The sequence below is a fragment of the Mytilus galloprovincialis genome, chromosome 6, assembly GCF_965363235.1.
Source record: "Mytilus galloprovincialis chromosome 6, xbMytGall1.hap1.1, whole genome shotgun sequence".
NCBI classification, from domain to species: Eukaryota; Metazoa; Mollusca; class Bivalvia; order Mytilida; family Mytilidae; genus Mytilus; species Mytilus galloprovincialis.
In genome coordinates, this window is record NC_134843.1 from 89479615 (window position 1) to 89499126 (window position 19512).

The 19512-nt window shown below is 32.6% G+C and overlaps 1 protein-coding gene and 1 long non-coding RNA gene across 2 annotated transcripts; one reads left to right on the forward strand and one right to left on the reverse strand.

Annotated features, from left to right (window-relative positions):
* Positions 1 to 4908: 4908 nt before the first annotated feature.
* On the reverse strand, positions 4909 to 7467 carry LOC143080653 (uncharacterized). Its single transcript, XR_012979758.1, has 3 exons — positions 7396 to 7467; positions 5430 to 5485; positions 4909 to 5072 (listed from the first exon to the last, which is right to left on the reverse strand). It is a non-coding gene; the product is annotated as an uncharacterized LOC143080653 (long non-coding RNA).
* Positions 7468 to 13215: 5748 nt separating this feature from the next.
* LOC143081062 (uncharacterized) lies at positions 13216 to 16633 on the forward strand. Its single transcript, XM_076257297.1, has 4 exons — positions 13216 to 13343; positions 14036 to 14184; positions 15872 to 15974; positions 16521 to 16633. Exons 1-4 carry the CDS (start codon positions 13223 to 13225, stop codon positions 16631 to 16633), a joined length of 486 nt encoding a protein of 161 aa, XP_076113412.1. The 5' UTR covers positions 13216 to 13222.
* The last annotated feature ends 2879 nt before the right edge of the window (positions 16634 to 19512 follow it).

The following is a 19512-nucleotide window of genomic DNA, read 5'->3' on the forward strand; positions in this document are numbered from 1 at the left end:
TCAAAATAGATGTAAGGTGTGTTTATTATTAATGTTCTGAATCACAAATCCGACAAGCTTTCATTTAAACCATTACAACTGAAATTTCCATTAGAAATAAAAATTTTAGCATGGGTATACTAAAAATTCGACATGTTTTGAAAATGACCCATATAACAAAAAGTTTTTTAATTTAATGCTAATTTGAACATACTCATATACAAAATATTTTAAAAAACGTTTCTTAACGTACATGTTGGGATCACCCTAGTTTTTTGGTGGGGTTCGTGTTGTTTATTCTTTAGTTTTCTATGTTGTGTCGTGTGTGCTGTTGTTTGTTTGGCCTTTTCATTTTTAGCCATGGTGTTGTCAGTTTCGTTAACCTCAGAATTAGCCGCAGAGGTGGCCCCACCAAACCAAGATTTAACTCTAGAGCAACTAATATCAAACACTTCAGTGTGCATTCTCTAGCTGCGCTGTAGCTGATCGGTTTATTTACCTGGATTAAACCAGCCATTTTCTTAGATTTTTACAATGGACAAAACAAATACTTGTCTGAAAAAGTATCTAAATGCGCCATACCAACATATATGTTAATAACATGTCAAATGGACAAGCCATCGATTGACCTTTAGAAACTAAAACTTCATCTCCAACTCTATATTGGTCAGTTTTGCTCTTTTTAATCTTTACCATGAAATAGTTTTCGACATCGCGATTTCGCGTTTTCGCCCTATAGAATATGAAGGGCGAACAAGCGAAAACACCAAATGACATTAACCGGCCACCATACTAACTACTGTTAAATCATTCGTCCCTTGAAACATAGAACATAAACTTATCAAATTATCATTGGAGACAGGATCTTTCTTTACAACTGGAGCTTTAGCAGGACGTTTAGCCGACTCAACTATATTTAACAAAAAAACATTCTCTGTAGGATCAAACTGACTTGACATGTCATGAGCCATTTAATTGAATAAAACACACTTTTGATTGTACTGTGTGTAGCACCTGAATCAAGTAAATGAACTAAATATAAGGAAACATGAATAGGCGATGCTGGCAAATAAGTCAAATTATGTTCTTTCGAAAATGTTTTCCATTTTTTAAAAGCATAGTTATATTTTCTAACAGTACTGTCACTTCTGGCATCAAGCAGTCTCGACGAAAAACTATCCACCAAATCGTGAAAAGAATGATCCTCTCCGATACCACTATCCTCAACGGCTTCTGTTACAAAACGTCCAAGCGTTAACCCTGTACAAAAATACAAAATAAAATCAATCAAATCTGATCTTAAATGCAATCAAGGAAAATTTCATATATTTCCCAAATACACCATTAGTTCCCCTTCTTGGAACAACAGGACTAATGCTCATTACATGATGCTTGTCTGTTATGAAATGTTTCAAATTTCCAAAAATATCATGTAACATCAACTAATAAGGTGAAGACTACCATAATGGATACAACAATGTACTACTTTCCTCAGCACTACACAATTTTCTTATAACTTTACAAACAACATTTGGTAATGGTACTAACCAATAGTTTTCACCAAACCAGTTTTGTAAGAACGCATCAATTACTTCTGTATTCTTACACCAACACTTATAATTGAATCTCGAACATTTAGCGTTGTAATCTGTAGCAAATCTGTCTAGTGTATGTCCACCCCATAACTTATCAAACATTTGATGTGTTAATACCCCAGTCGTCGCAATCTGAATATCTACTCAAACCATCAGCAATTTTATTTTGTTCTCTTGGAATCCAATGGGGTTTAATTTTTATATTGTTCTCTGAACATAAATAATTGAGCTCACAAGCAATATTTTGCAGTTCCGATTTTTTGCTACCATTTTTAACCATACTAGTTACATTCTTATTATCTGTATTCAATTTTAAACAATGGTTTTCTGAACATCTTAACGAACTTTTCACTGTGCTGCTTACTGCTTCAAGCTCACGCCATGTTGAACTTTCATCACTTTCCAATACTGTCCAACTTCCTACTACAGTATTCAAATTGTTACCTGGTAATTCTAGACCACAGTCAGTTAGATTTCTAACGAGTCACAGACCGACTCGGCACATATGCCATCAACTGCGGGCACAATATAGCCCAAAACCTACTTCTGCGGCATCAATGAACGCGACTAAATCACATGCATCTGACTCATGCAGATCCTTTAACATTGCTCATTTAACTGCGTTACTGAAATGAACCAGTATCTGAGCTGCTCGACAGCCGGAGCTGTCAGAGCGACAAGTGACTTCCAACTTGCCTTTAACAGTGATCAGTTATACAATTCTCTAGTTCGAAGCCTAACTAAATTACCTAACACAGCTCGAATTCCTGTAGTTTTATTGAAAACATCCCTTCAATTTGTGACAATAAATCATTCTGTGGTTTTCGAATTTCTTCCCCGACAACCCGCTTAACACTATTCTCGATGTCCGGATCCATCGTGGCACTCAGAACAAATTTGAAATTCACTCAAGTAAGGCAGGTCTATAAATGACCATATATACACCTATCATTTAACACAATGATTTTTCACGCCCAAAAAAATCATACGCCTTCGAACTACCACGTAAGAAGACAATTAATTCCCGTTACACTACGTGCCACGGAAATTAGGTATTCTTCGTTTGTATGAAATATATTTTTTCGAATGATTTGTTAAATTTTAACGGCCTTTGTCAGCTGGGGATGAACTATTCTCAATACAAGGGTGACACATTGTTTCTATGATATAAACCATCAATGTCATACAAGTGAGAGGTTTATAGCTAGCTTTAAAACCAGGGTAGATCAACCATTGTCTACACAAGAAAATGTTTGTACTAAGTCAGGAATATGACAGTTGTTCTCCATTCATTTGATGTGTTTGAGCTTCTGGTTTTGCCACTTGATTAGCAACTTTCCGTTATGAGTTTTCCTCGGAGTTCTGAATTGTGCAATAAACTTGAATTTTATCAAAATTGCTGATTGCACAGGAAAAATAGTTAAATTATCAAAGTTACCTAGTTTCGTTGTCGGTTGTACTTTACTGAATTCAATCAGATGAAAAATTAATCGCTCAGAATTGATGTCAATATAACCAAATCAAGATAAAGCAGCAAATGACACGTTTGTTATGCTCTATTAGGTTTGAATGGGTGATAAGGACACGTTTGTTATGCTTTATTAGGTTTGCATGGGTGATAATAATCATGTGCATACACACGAACGAAACAAATACAAAAAAGAACAACAAAGAAAAGATTAAAAACCAATTCTTCAGAGAACAATTGAAGGTCTTTCCACCTCGATAATAAGAATGAAATTTAAAAAACGATGTTAGAAAATGTCACTCCTTGTTGAAGTAATTTGGTTCTTCAAATTGATATAAAAAATAAGTTTAATAGGTATATGCAGAAGACTTAATTGTTTTCAACTGATTTCAAATACATAAGGGGAGAAAACTCCTATAAGGGTTAACCAAAACACTTCGACTGAAATAGGTTGAAGTTGCGCCTTTTTGTAAATAGTAATTTGGCAAACACATCATATGATTTACTGTCACAGTTTCTGTGGAATAATGATAACAAGCAAAATTCAAAATTTAGAACATGAGCTTGACCTTTGACCTTGACCTCAATTTCCTTCAAATGGACCAAGGTCTTCCATATCAAAAGAGTGTAGGCCTCTACGACTTATAACGTATGAAATTATCCAACAAATAGCCTATCTTAAATTTTCAAAGGGAAATAACTCCCATAAGATGTCCTCCGATCCCTCAAGTCAAAATAAACCAAATCATTCCCAAAAGTAGACGAACAATTTGGTGAAAACAGTTTGCTAAAATCTTTTTTGGTTTTAGAGATATAGCGATAACAAGAAAAAAGGGGACGCGGGGAGATAACTCCTATAAGAATAAGTGTTTGGTCACACAGGGTGAGTTTTGAAACCCCCATTACTGTACAACATCATTGGCCAAAAAATCCATTCGATATGTTGTAAGACAAAAAAGCATCTCAGAAGGCAGAAGAAGAAGAAAAATAATCAGAAGAAAAACAAAAGGTCTTTCCACGAAAATTGGAAAGATCTAATGACACATGAAAGTTTTAGTAAAAAGTTTCCCAAACAAATTATTTTTCCATCAAAACATAAAAGATAAATGCGAATGCAAAGATATCCTATCAATTACAAATTTCTCTATTTTAGTACCGCCATGCTTCAGCACCGCAACTACAAATATTGTTTATAATTCAAATCCAACAAGAAAAAATCCCATCAATTTTTCGTCCATAAATTGAAATAAGACGGGTCGGAGTTGATGAGACGTCATTAAAATTCTAACGGACGGGAGACAATTCTGGTGAATAAATAAAATCAAATGATCTTAAAATTAATTATTCAAGGATTTGAATCCTCTCTTCCACCTTAATATATACTTTTTAATTTTCAAATATTATGGTCTCTAGCATAACAAAAGTGACATTAACTGCCAACATGTTCGTCTAGTGAAGAGTTACATTGGTGCCGTTAATGTTTTATGTACATGTATATGCACATTTGAAATCTAATGTTACTGTTATGAAACGGTGTTTCTTGAGGGAAATACGAGGAACAATTGAAAACGAATTGGTAAGCGGAAAATGTAACTTTACAAACAAGAATCAAGATATAAATTCTTTATTTCTTAACTTGAAATGTTTTGTACTCATTGAAAAAAGCATTTGAACAAAACCAAATGCAAGGATTATAAATTTTCAAAACATAATATGAATGTTTTTTGTGTTTCCTTTCAAATTCTAAATGCATTTGTATTCCACTTCTAAGTACTTGGTTGTTCCATAGCAAGGATCCCCATAGAGATGATGGTTTGCTGCTACTCTACAAATTCTTTTGCCATTGCATTGCCTTTTGACCATCCGATCTGAACTTGCTGATCGGCAATGAGTTGTTCTGATTGCTCCAGGGCAAATAGATGCATCAGTGGACCGCCCATATATTGCTGACGTCACCAATATTCTCGACGCATATGGACATTTGATGTATCAAGACCTAGCTTCACATACAATTAGGTCACACCCAGAGACTAAAATATAAAAAGGTAACAGTCATATTCAAATATCTTAGAAATTCCTGGATCTGAAACTCTAATCCTCCTCTGGCGGCCAATTAGATTACTCCAGTGTAGTGATCTCTTAATATTTTTGCATTGATAACAGAATAAGAGATGTGTGCTGCATTTTGCCAAAGAGACAGGGACGCACCAATGCGAAACGTTTTGTTTTATTATGTTGATTCTCGTTTGACTCTCATTTATTCATTTTTGTCATAATTGTTTTGTCACCTCTGAAGTTGTTCTCTTATTTTTAGTATTTTATTTTTAATAGAACCGGAAAACTAATGTACAAAAAAACATGAATGAATAAAAAAAAATAAACCTTACCATGTTTAACCAGTACTGCAAAAACAACACAAGTAGCAAAAGTCACAAGCTGCATCCTGAAAAATAACCCCAATGAAACAAACTATTAATAACAAGTCGAATTAAACTGAAGATGTGTACTATAATTGTACATACAGTTATTGATAATAGTTCTTCTATGTGCTTTACAGAACCACAACTACATGTTTGGGTTAAGGATTATTCAGATTGAAAGTTATTGATGTGTAAACTGGACCGTTGATTCACAAAATTCAAAGTCCTTTAGACTTAATGTTTTTGAGGTAATCGACCGAGTTTATAATACGTCATTAATTCTGGGGGGTGTTTAAGCCCTATATTCATGCAAACGTATCTTCAAATGGATATATATCTCAACTTATTAAAACATTTGCCACAAAAGCAGTTTATCCTTCGATTTTCACATTTGACTGAAGCTAGAGTGGGGTGCTCATTTTCGCCATATCTTTCCATGTTTTCTTCAGTTTATGTTCAGGTCTTCATGTTTTCGAAGTGTACTGATATTTCTATATGAAGATAACTTCAAATGCAAAATATTCTTAGCTTGAAAACGTGTTTGTTTTGAGAAAAATCATCTGAAAAGTTGGATTAAAGGGTGTTTGAAATTTCCTGAGTTTTTGTCAACGGGGACACATTTTCGCCGTTTTTACACATCTATTTAAAACCAAATAACTGCAGATTTAAACAATATTTATCAAATAAATGTCATTATAGATAAATAGCAGACATTTGAAAGGTGTAAATAAACTGAAATTTAGGTCAATCAGTCAAAGAATTACTAAGAAATACTTCTTTGAAATCTTTTTTTTTCATTCAGGAAATTGGCTGAAAATCGTAGTCCGGTTTTCGGTCCTTTGCGGTAAATGCCGAAATTTGGTCTCATTTTCAAAAATAATCATATTTGTTATAAAAATATCATTTATCGGCATATTTCTGCCATTTCAGCAATCCTTTGAAGTTTTTACACCTCAAAATCATAAAACGGCGAAATTGGGTCCACGGCGAATATGAGCGCCCCACTCTAGGTGTTTTGTTCCTTCAATCTAGAAACATCACTATTTGCTATATGTTTTTTTTTACTAAGATTTTGGTGAATAAAGATAGAAGAGTTTAATTCATTTCACCAATGCAAAATAAAAAAAATCAAAAATTTATGAAGAGAAAATTTAATAAAGGTTTATCTTAAATAATGTCAGTACCGACGTACTGACTACTGAGCTGATGATACTCTCTGGGACTGATAGTCAACGTTGAGAGGTATCACTCAAATGCCGTAAAGAAAAAAAAGTGCTTTCTAAGGAGTTTTCTGAATTAATCTTCATCAGGAACGCACAAACCCGAATACTTTAAAACCACGGATGTATGAAAACCGAAACAGTTGAAAAGCTGTATGACTATAAAGGACTTAAAAATTACAAATACTTCTAAGGTCGTCTGTGCCTAAGGGAATTAGTTTCCTCATAATTTCAAAAATTTTAAACGGAAAATATGAATAGGTTTGTTATAAATCATGTCAGAACCGAATTACTAACTTCATTGTTGGTGTTACACTCCGGGACTAATAGTCCACTAGTTGAACTACCGATCCAAAACTGTAAAAAGAGAAAACAACACGTTATAAGTATTGCATGCTGTCCGAGGCGTTTTTCTAGATTAACCTCCATCAGGAACGCTCAAAGCCGAAAATTTGAAAGCCAAGGATGTAAAAGAACCGAAACAGTTGACGAGTTTATGACCATGAAAAACATAAAAATATAGTCGATACATTGCTTTCCCACTAAATAGATTAAAGATTATTTTCACTTTTTATTTATTTTCTTTCAGACTTACAGTCAATTTGCACAAGATGTTTAACCTAAATCATTTTCTAAAATATTTTTCATGTCTATTGTGACAAATGTTATGAAAAAGTTAAGTATTAAACACAGTGATATTTCTATATTTTTACCTTAAATCGACTCCACAAGCTTCAAGGAAATGAGAACAATCAACGTAGATATGTCACTTTTATTCAGTAAACATTACCAATTAAAAGTAATCTTTCCTCAGGAAACGGATGTTTTTTTCAGATATAGGGTTTCCTTATATTTCCGGCATAAATAGGTCGGATACAACCTAATTTTTAGAATTGCTACATTTTTTTTTTGATACTTTGTCAATCTTCCTGAAGATTTCCTATCCAGTCATCTTCTGTGTTTGTATGGTTTAAATTTAGAACAAAACTCGTTATAAAATTTAGCTACTGACGAAGTTCAAAATGTTATCAAAATGGATCAAAGGGAAGTTTGAGGACATTTTATGTAACATATTTTATTCAAATAAATCAAAACATATTATACAATAATTGTATCACATGAAATAGATAGTATTCAGAAGAAAGAAAAAAAAACTTTGCTTTTATTAATCTGTCTCCAGGTATACAGATTAATTTCTTATATGATCTAAATAAAAATGCAGGACAGGGATTACAACTAAAAAAATGCACAAACTTTTCATCCTAGCCCCCACCCCAATTACAATCAAATGGTAGCTCTTTATTAATCAAGTCCACTTCCAACTGAATCGGGCATTGTGTTTCTTAAGATGGTGTTTTGTTATATACAATTTTGTGAAAAAGTATTAATCTTTTTGATTGCATCTTCTTTCTGACATTTTTTTTACAATTAAGTTTGAATATACAATTTATTGATGCTAGTTAGTTTCACGTCTCCTCTCTAACAATTCGAGCTGCATCGAGTTGAACGTTCTCAATTTTATTGATTAAACTGATTTTTTTAAAATTCCACACAACGTCTGTATATTCTAACACAGGTCGAATAAATGATACATAAATTCTTTCGAGAAAAGACCTGTCATAAATATTTTGCACTTACCTCATTTTGTTTATGTTTTTGTGTGATTTTGTAGAGATATAATATTCAAAATGATAATTCCAGCTTCCATTATTTCAAGAAAAGCTAGATACCAAGATGTTTATGCTTTTCAACATTTTTAACTCTTCAGTATTTATGTATAGTGATTTGGGGGGGGGGGGGGGGGTATGGGTAGGAGGTATCATTATGTTGGTTTTTTTTTTAAATTATCATAGTTTCACTCTTTAGTTCGTTGAAATTCACAAGCCATTGCTTGGACCATTTGTGCATTTTGTACAGGTCAATATTCAAAGTAGAACCTGATTGTTATGGAATAACAATAACATTTTAAGAAATGTCATCTGCACAGAGTTTGATTTTAGCTTTGCTATCTTTAACTATCTGGTAGCCATTCAGAGTTTGAACCGTTAAATAGCACTCTTTGGACTCTTCCAGTGGGATAATTTTCAAACTATTTTGATAAGAAACACCTGCTTCTCCAAGTTTGAATAAAAACAATTGTACCAAACACGGTCTAAGGCTTTAATTATATCACAAAATACCACCCGTATCTCCTTACCCCTGTCTTAAGCTTTCCCAAATTTATATATTTCAAATATTTATCAATTGGCTATGATATCAGTAGAGTCCCCCGTGTAAACCCAGACTGATTTTTGTTAGACTGTTATGATATTTATCAATTGGTTATGATATCAGTAGAGTCCCCCGTGTAAACCCAGACTGATTTTTTGTTAGACTGTTATGATATTTATCAATTTTTGGTTATGATATCAGTAGAGTCCCCCGTGTAAACCCAGACTGATTTTTTGTTATAAAAAAGAAGATGTGGTATGATTGCCAATGAGACAACTATCCACAAAAGACTAGAATAAGTAGACAGCACTCTCACAAGCAAAAAAACCCTAACTGTAAAAATATAAGGGCATACACTACAGGCACAGGGACACATTCTACTGAATCCACACAGTACGAGTAACAAACCCTGCAGAAAATATAAAAAATGTTAGACTGTTATGATATTTATCAATTGGTTATGATATCACTAGAGTCCCCCGTGTAAACCCAGACTGATTTTTTGTTAGACTGTTATGATATTTATCAATTGGTTATGATATCAGTAGAGTCCCCCGTGTAAACCCAGACTGATTTTTTGTTAGAGTGTTATGATATTTATCAATTGGTTATGATATCACTAGAGTCCCCCGTGTAAACCCAGACTGATTTTTTGTTAGACTGTTATGATATTTATCAATTGGTTATGATATCAGTAGAGTCCCCCGTGTAAACCCAGACTGATTTTTTGTTAGACTGTTATGATATTTATCAATTGGTTATGATATCAGTGGAGTCCACAGTGTAAACCCAGACTGATTTTTTTGTTAGACTGTTATGGTTTTGTAAATGGTTGTATATGTCGTGTACAAGTTGCGATTTTGTACAGGTTATAACATGTACAAAAATATTGTACATGTTATAACTTGTATAATGCAAAAATACAAGTTATAACCTGTAAAAAAATATCTCATACATGTTATAACCTGTACAAAATATTGCTTAAAACTGATTTTAACTTGTACAAAATTTAAAATTAATCTTAATGAAGTAAAATATACATTTAAATTTACCAATGCATAAGGAACAACAATAAATAGGCCAAAACGTGCCTTTTTCTGTAGAGGACAATGATCATAAAGTTTCAGAAATATATGTTTCATGACTTATGTTGGCAAAATGTGGTTTCATGTAATTGTATGTGTTATGCAGTCCATCATGGCTTAAATAAGTGTGAAACTATTTACTAAAAGCTTGCATTCCTCAATGACAATTACATAAGATACAAGTAACTAAATTCCTCCAAAAAATTTAAGAACGATTCCTAATAACTTTTTGAATTACTCCTCCCTCTCGTTTTTATAAAGTAAAGACTAAAACAATGTCTTATTATGCTTACTCTGTAAAAGTAAGAGAGAGCTGAAATAGTTTTCATTGGACCACGCTTCATTATCAATATCTTTGGATCTACTCTTCAACATTTTTGGCCTTCTGCATGACTTATGTAAATTTATAACTCAATTTTGTTTATAAACTATAAAATCTTTGCATGAGGCGAAAGTCATTTTGATGTTTTAAATATATATCCTCTACTTTGAAAGCATGTATTTGTGGCCTTTGGATGTTGTCTGCTCCAATGGCGGGTTGTTGTCTTTTAGACACAATAAAGTCATACCCCATTTCAATTCCCAATTTTAGTTGTAGACACATCTATCCTGGCTATCCTCTTATGTCTTTTAGTGTCAACTAGAAAGAAAGTATTTTACTATTGCCTTCAAAGTGGACACTCACAATTATAATTCATCAAATAACGATATGTCCATAGATAGTCATAAGAGGATCATAAGACATGTCCTAAGATATATTTTATGACAGGTCTTAGGAATGCTTCGTTACCGACCCCTGGACATTAATTGTATCAAAAAAGGACAAAACACACTAACATGAAGGAATAATACAAAAGTTATGAAAATGTTATTGAGGTCAATATCATCTGTTGCGATATTAGAAAAATATCCTGATTTTTCGATTTTGTACAAGTTAAAACCATTTTTAAGCAATATTCTGTACAGGTTATAACATGTATGAGGTACTTTTGTACATGTTATAACTCGTATTTTTGCATTATACAAGTTATAACATGTACAATATTTTTGTACATGTTATAACCTGTACAAACTCGCAACTTGTACACGACATATACATATATACAGTAACACATCGTTCCATGTATTTTGATACTACACTAAAAAGAAAAACAAGCCTATGGTTTTTCTATTCGTTTTATTTATAACTTTTGAAAATAAAATTAACATTTTCTCGTTTCCATTGGTCTGGGTAAATTCATTTATGTAATGACAAGTTAGATAGCTTACATAGGGGGAATTTTAAAACAGAGGATGCTATATTTATCCCAGACACTAATGATGGATTTATAATGTTAATATAAAAAAGAAGATGTGGTATGATTGCCAATAAGACACCGCTCCACAAGAGACCAAATGACCCAGAAATTAACAACTATAGCTCACCGTTCGGCCCATACCGTATAGTCAGCTATAAAAGGTTCCGAAATGACATATGTAAAACAGTTCAAACTTAAAAACAAAAAACCTAATTTATGTACAAAAAAAAAAAAAAAAAAATGAACGAAAAACAAATATGTAACACATTTTAATAGGAACATTTGTTTTGTTAAATGTTATAATATTACACACACTTAAAAAAAAAATGCCAGCCTCTCTGAAATTAAGATTAATAAGTTTCAACCTTATTCTCTGTAGTTTTTGATTTTGAATAAAATTCATAAGTATGTTTTAATGAAATTTTGCAAAGAAAATATTTAGAAGCAGATAAATGCTTAATAATGTATCATGATTCCAGCCCCTGTCTAAAATGCTAATATCATCATTAAAGTTTAATTTTCCCCACATAAGTTACTGGTATATTGATGCTGAGTTCACACGTAATTAGCGAATTCGATTCGCATTCGATTCGGATTCAATTCGAATTAAAAGTCCGTGTGAACGAGGCTTTAGGTATGTTGACTTTAAAAAAAAAGAAGATGTGGTATGATTGCCAATGAGACAACTCTCAACAAGAGACCAAAATGACCCAGAAATTAACAACTATAGCCATATATATAATGTGCAGAAAATATTGGTAAATAATTTAACTTTGGATTTAACACATCTTCCGATTGGCTGACGTTGTTTTGTTTATCAGCCCAAAGACATAATTTTGTCATGTGACCGTGACGTCATAAACGGTTTTTCATGGTTTACTCCTGTTTAAAACTGTTTAAAATGGAATTTAGAATTAAATTATAAGAAATGACTGTAATATTTTTCTGTCTATTCGAAATAACATAAATAATGTGGTGTACACTTCAAAATAACCCGCTCCACATCTTTGATATTATTTCTTCAAAGACAGAAAACATATTACAGTCATTTCTTAATAAAAAAATGTACTTCAGTACTGGATCATTAAATGCCATGGATTGATTGTAAAAAAAACAATTCATTATTATGTCTTTATATAAATACATATCACATACTACTGTGAATTCAGAATTTACTGATTATTTATTATTGCAATTTTACATGACCAACCAAAACTTGGGATTAGTTGAAACGATTTCAGGAATGCAATGCATACAGATACATGTAAATTAGAAATCAAAATGTCAGTTCTTATTATTGCAAAACTCCCCGAGTTGTATTATTCCAATAAAAAACTTACAGTAATATGTATAATTGTGTATGTATTATATGACATGGCCTTCCAACAGATTTAGGAACATTAAGATTGTCTAATCGTGTTGTGTCGATGTCATCAGAGGTATCAACGTGCGTCAAGAAAGTACAAATAGTCTTACAGTGGTATGTGTAATATTCTTACAGACCTTTTGTGTAATTCTTGTAAGCTTTCTTATGTAACTTGTACACAATTACTGAATAAACATAAAAAAAAATGAAAACTTGACAGATTGAGACAAAAATGAATCATATCAAAAATATTTATGAGATTTGGAATGTTTTTTCTATATATCTTCTACTATTAAATTTCTTAAAGATAAAACAATCATGAAAATAAAATTGTTTATGGAAGACAACCAATTGCTTGATTTTTGTGTTGAAGTGTTTTTATTCATTGCAAGAACTACAAGACATAGATATTTGGAAAACTTGAAATTATTGATTTTCTATTGCAAGTGTCATTAAAATAGATATGAAGAATAGGTATTATGAGTACATTCCATATGCCAAATTATCAGGCTTAGGGATACTTAATTTCTATTAAGAAATGTGAATATTATTTTTAATTACTTTGCAGCCTGTGAAAAAGATGAACTACTTCATGGAACATAGTCAGTCCTCCCCATCCATTCCACCAGTAAATAACTATGGAAATACATATACAGGGATGGCACTGGAAAATAAACAAAGTGCTACTGTGTATACTCTGGTAAATAAATCTAATATAGTTTAATTAAATTTGGAAGGGGAGACATTACTGTATGTATAATCTGTTCTATAAAGATTGTTCACCAGAAGCATGTATTTATCATTTGAATAATGATATTGAAAAGTTCCACAAAGTAGAAAGGAATTATTATAAGTTGCAAAACTTGTTTCCCAATCCACTATAAATAAATATGTTTAAACTAACTAAAATAAAAACATTATTGTGACAGCATGTTTTCAAACGTTTTAGTACAAAGATTTGAACTATCAGTACAGATTGTATTCCAAAAGTCAAAATAAGATTAAATACAATGGTTTATATAGATAAGACACAAAATCTCTACACACTCACATAAAAAATACCAAAAAGCAAAAGATTGTTTCTCATTTTAACATCAGAGTGAGGCCTTCAACTTAGAGCAAACAATATCACAACAAGTTCAATATTGCTCCTAGCACTGTTTTTAAGTAAACTATGTGCTATATCTGTTCTTTCAAGTACACAGCTTCAGAATAATATAACAAAGATGAATACTTTTTCTCTAAAACAGTTTATCTGGTCTAAACTTAACCCTTACCCAAGAATCTGTCCTAATTGAACTGATTTATCATAATTAACACACTCAATTTGTTATATTAAACTCTATCGGTATTAGGCACCTATAGTAAAATGTTTTCTTTATTTCAATTCATTATATAAATCCTCCCAGCTCTAACATGTCAAACGACACATTGAAACCAGTCACACCTCCATTTCTACCACCACCCAGCTTTGCTCTAGATACAGTGGGTTCCACCAGGAAACCAGTCAGTGCTAGAGGGCCGGGTTCATCTAGTTCAGTGGTGAGTAACAAAATCAGATGTGAATTGAGTTTCAAATATAAAACATGGTCTTATGATATAGTTTAGGTTTATTGGTAGCCATACAGTTATATTTAAGCTAAAAAATCCGGACCTACTCCTTTACTATTATTTATTACTAGAACACACCCGCGAAATCGCGGGCATATACAGCTTGTGAACTGTTGTAGGATGATATTTTGTAAAAGATATTATGTACGGAGAATTTCATAAAAGGTATCAAAAGCCTCTCCCTTTTTCCAAAGTCCGATATTTGTTTCCTTTTTGTTAAATTCAATTATTTTTTGTGTTTCTGGCCCCAGACTACAATTATTCTTCTCCTTTGCTACAATGCATCGTTTGTTAAATGTCAAATTAAATTAAAAATTTGCATCGCTTCAAACATGAAATAAATGTAACTGCTTATATATAGACCATTTTTAGTCTAATAAAATATGCTTCTAGAACAATCCATCAGTACTTTTTCTTTTGAGAGCCTTATTAACATGCCAATGGTTGGATATGAATCTTGTATAAATGACTGAGACCGACTAAGGCTAATTTGAGGGTGGTCGGAGGGGTTCTGATCCCGAAATCTCGAAATGCAGAATTTAAAGAAATTCATATCCCAAAATCCCGAAATCGAAAAATATATTGAATTTCCCGGATTCCGTAAGGATCAATCCCCAAATCCCGAGCTTAAAAACACCCGATCCCGACGTCCCGAAACAGACCCAGCCTCCCACTAATCTTTACCCTACTTTCATTTTTTGCCAAATCACTACTTTCACTTTCATCCGTGTACTATGAACATATTCTTGTTTCCACATGTTTTACTTATTTTAATATATATGCAACTGGTATGACCTTTAAATAATAAACATTTCAAAGAAAAAAGTAGACAGAATACAGAGAGTGTCTATATATTAAAGTAGTATAATCGTAGTTTACATGTATATAAACGCGAAAAATAATTGCCCTCTCTAAAGAGGTATAAAATAATAAATGCAAATTAGCCACAAATATACATATTTTGAGTGGTATATGATTTTAAATGGTATATTTTAAAGATGTAAATTGTATTATCTGGTTCTGTCCTGGCCTCTTATAGCATTTTTAATAGTATTAAACAATGTTGTTTTCTTATATTATTTGACTCTAATTTATGTCTAATCTTACGTACTTGTATGTAATGTCATGAAAGCTCTTTATAGGGCCCTTTAATTGGAAATAAAAATATTCTTATTCTTATAATAGTTGTGGTTTTTGCGATCTAAACACCATGACATGGAAAACGCTCTGATTGGCTTATTTATTTTTCATTTTTGTTATATATCATACGATTGGTTGTACTTGTGCTATTTCAAACCAGAAGTCTTATATTTGACTAAAAGTCAGTCTGATGACGGAATCAATATCCGGACACCTTTTTTGTCGTTTTTCTCCAAAAATAACTCAATCTGAATAATCATAAGAATGGATGACAAATGCAACCATGCATGTTACCTATAGAACACAGAGGCACGATGATTAATTTATCTGGGAAGGAAGAGAAGCGACACACAAAAAGAGGTCTTCTCGTTTAATAGTATAAATGTTATGACAGTTGTATTTATCATATGATGATTATTTACTCAATAGCTATGTCATGCAAGTATAAGCTTTAAAATCTGACTATTTAAAATTTCAGACTTCACTGCTAGGAGGCAGGTCTCACACCCACATGAGTGCTAGTCCAATGATCCATGCAAGGTCTTCGTCAAGGCTTACTAATGGTACCACAAGTAGTTCGGGTAATTTAATTATCATTAAGAAATAACATGTATTACAGTATAAACTTCTCATTGCTGTGGTCAATGAAATTAACATCGTTGTCATTGGTACAATAGCAATAAATCGATTATCATTGTTCACCTCAACTATCTTGCTTTTCTCAATTTCGCCGTACCGGCTCATATGATACATTTTTTTTGTAAATGCTCAGAACAAATTTAAATGGTGAAAAATTGTCTAGAGCAAACTGCACAACAATTTTACCATGCAGTTGAGTCTGTAAACCACACAGAACTAGTTGAAGGCATAGTTAGTTAAAGAGCATTGCTTACCTTTGCATACAGAAGTAGACGAATATTGTTTGTCTTTTGCAGAAAGCACCATCATCATATATACATGTACATATCATATGAGACATGAAAACTAGAAGTAGACATTTATAGTTTCATTGCATCTATTTCCTAACTACATTTTCATGTGAAAGTTAAATTCATGTATCTGTTGTCTATGTGTACATGTACATGTATTTATATTTTCTGCATGTTTATATTGTCTTTGTTTTACAGCTGACTATCATACTAGTTTGTTTTCATCAGAGTCTTCCAGCACTCCAAACAGACCAACACCAATATTTGTACAACCATACACACCGACTAGACAAAACCTGATGACAAGGTAGGGGGAGCAGTTATACTTAATGTTCATTACAATTTATAAGATACTGATTTTCCAGGGATTCTTTGATTAAGGAAGTAAATTGCAATATCATGTTGCGTTAATTCAGAAATTATTGTGATGTTTTTAATATTGCGAAAAATGCAACAGAGTTATAATTGCAATAATAATTTTATATGAATTACACGGTATTTTTCTCAATATCGCAAAATTTAAAATCGAATTTTAGATTGAAATGACAAAATTGCAATAAATTCTAAATTCACAGTAATTAAAACAAACGACAACCACTCAATTACAGGCTCCTGACTTGGGACAGGTACATGCATACAGAATTTCAGGGTTAACATGTTAGCGGGATCCCAAATCCTATCCCTAACCTGGGACAGCGGTGTAACATAACGAACTATAAAAATAGTTGAAAAAGGCTTAACTCATCAGATGGATATAAATAGAAATACATCTAACAAAAACAGGTGGACGTGGCCGGGTACTTGTATATCCCAAAAACCAAAAGACACTAAGTTCTGATCTGAGAGTACTCGCAGTTACTGACAGCCAGATAAAAGCCACTAACTACTAATAAAAAAAATCATGCATTTAAGACTAAATCATAAATCAGTACACATCCTATATATAATGTTTTTAGAGCCGTCATAAACAGTCAGAGAAAAAAATGACTTTGTGCAAGATGCTAGCTTTTGATTATAAACAAGATTCTGTTCAAGTTTGGTACAAGAATAGTTAAAGAAATCTAATAAGTTTTAAAAACTTTAACCACAGAGTGAAAGTAAAGTTTCCTGGCAAAAAAATTGTCAGTAAAATACGAAGAAGAAAGTCTTTTTTTTTTTTACTAAATTTACTTCTGGATACTATCTTATGATTATAAACAAGCTTCTTTCCAAGTTTGGTACAAATTCAAGATAGTTTAAGAAAATTATTAAAATTTTATTAAATTTAACCACTGAATGAATGTTATGTTTACTGGCATAAAACTAAGTCCATTTATAAGTAAAACACGGAAAACAGAATTTTTTTTTACAAATCAAGGATAGTTTAAGAAAGTTATTAAAATTTCAAAAAGCTTTAACAGAGTGAATATTTGTGGACGCCGCCGCCGACGACAACAACGACGACGACGAGGAATGAAGGATGTACCTTTCCAAAGCACATGAGATCCCCCCCTCCCCCAGTTTTTGGTGGGGTTCGCGTTCATTAGTCTATTTTTCTATTTTTGACTGTCCATCTTGTATCTTTCGCGCCTCTTCTCTAAATGCACGCGATTTCGCGGGTGTGTTCTAGTTACTTATTATTTTATGAAAGTTTTTGATAATTGAGCACTCGATTTATCAATATTTGACTGTGAAGCAAAATACATATTGAATTCGTTTGACTTTTAGTATCACCAAATATAAAAATATTCAAACAGGACACTTGTTTGATTAATTTAACCAATCGGTAATAGAAGATTTGCTGTTTTAATTTAATTTCAACAAACATGATAATGGAATTGGGAAAATGTCAAAGAAATAGCAACCCGACCTAAGAGCAGATAACAGTCGTAGGCCACCCGACCTATGAGCAGATAACAGCCGTAGGCCACCCGACCTATGAGCAGACAACAGCCGTAGGCCACCATCCCGACATAAGAGCAGATAACAAAGAAACAGCAACCCGAAATAAGAGCAGATAACAGCCGTAGGCCACCAACCTGACATAAGAGCAGATAACAAAGAAATAGCAACCCGACATAAGAGCAGATAACAAAGAAATAGCAACCCGAAATAAGAGCAGATAACAGCCGTAGGCCACCAACCTGACATAAGAGCAGATAACAAAGAAATAGCAACCCGACATAAGAGCAGATAACAAAGAAATAGCAACCCGACATAAGAGCAGATAACAAAGAAATAGCAACCCGACCTAAGAGCAGATAACAGCCGTAGGCCAACAATCCTACCTAAGAGCAGATAACAAAGAAATAGCAACCCGACATAAGAGCAGATAACAGCCGTAGGCCATCATCCCGATATAAGAGCAGATAACAAAGAAATAGCAACCTGACATAAGAGCAGATAACAGCCGTAGGCCAACAATTGGTATTTAATGCAGCAAAAAAATCCCACATCCGGAGGTATGCTTTAGCTGTCCCCTTAATAAAGATGCGTATTAGTTTAGTGAAAAATGGACGTCAGACAAAACTCCAAAACATATAAATTAACTAAAATCCAAAAACATTTGAGACTAACAAAGGCCAGGGGCTCTTGACTTGGGACAGGGGCAAAATGCAGCGGTTGACACATGTTTTTTTCAGAACTCCCCCATACCTCCAAGTTATTATAAAAATTTTCCTTAGATTTATAATAGTTTAATTGAATAGAATAAAGTCTTTCTGAATTTAACATGCAAATATACATTCCATGACGACACAAGTCAGATATTCATTAAATTTGTCCTTGTCGCTTTACGTTTGCTTTGTTGTTTAATAACTTTTAGATAATTTATTAAATCATGTATTGGTCAGTTGAAACAATTTGAAATATAATATTTTTGTTTCTATTAAAAGTACTGTAGACTTACAAAGCTTACGTGCATACATTGATTTACATTTGTAAATTTACTTAATGATTAGTTATATTGTCTTTTTTTTAAACTAAAAATAGGGGATCGCCCATTTAGGATAGAGCGTGCTAAAGTTATGGGCTCTTCCGGTGATAAATGTTTGTAATCAATTTTTTGATCAGTGTGTAAAAACTACAAAAAAAAATGAAAACAATGAATGTCGAATGCATCTAATTGTGTTACTACATGGTTGAAATGTTATGGGTTCAGTATAGGAATTTCATGTCAATGTACATAAAGAGTGTTAGAAACCAATGGCAC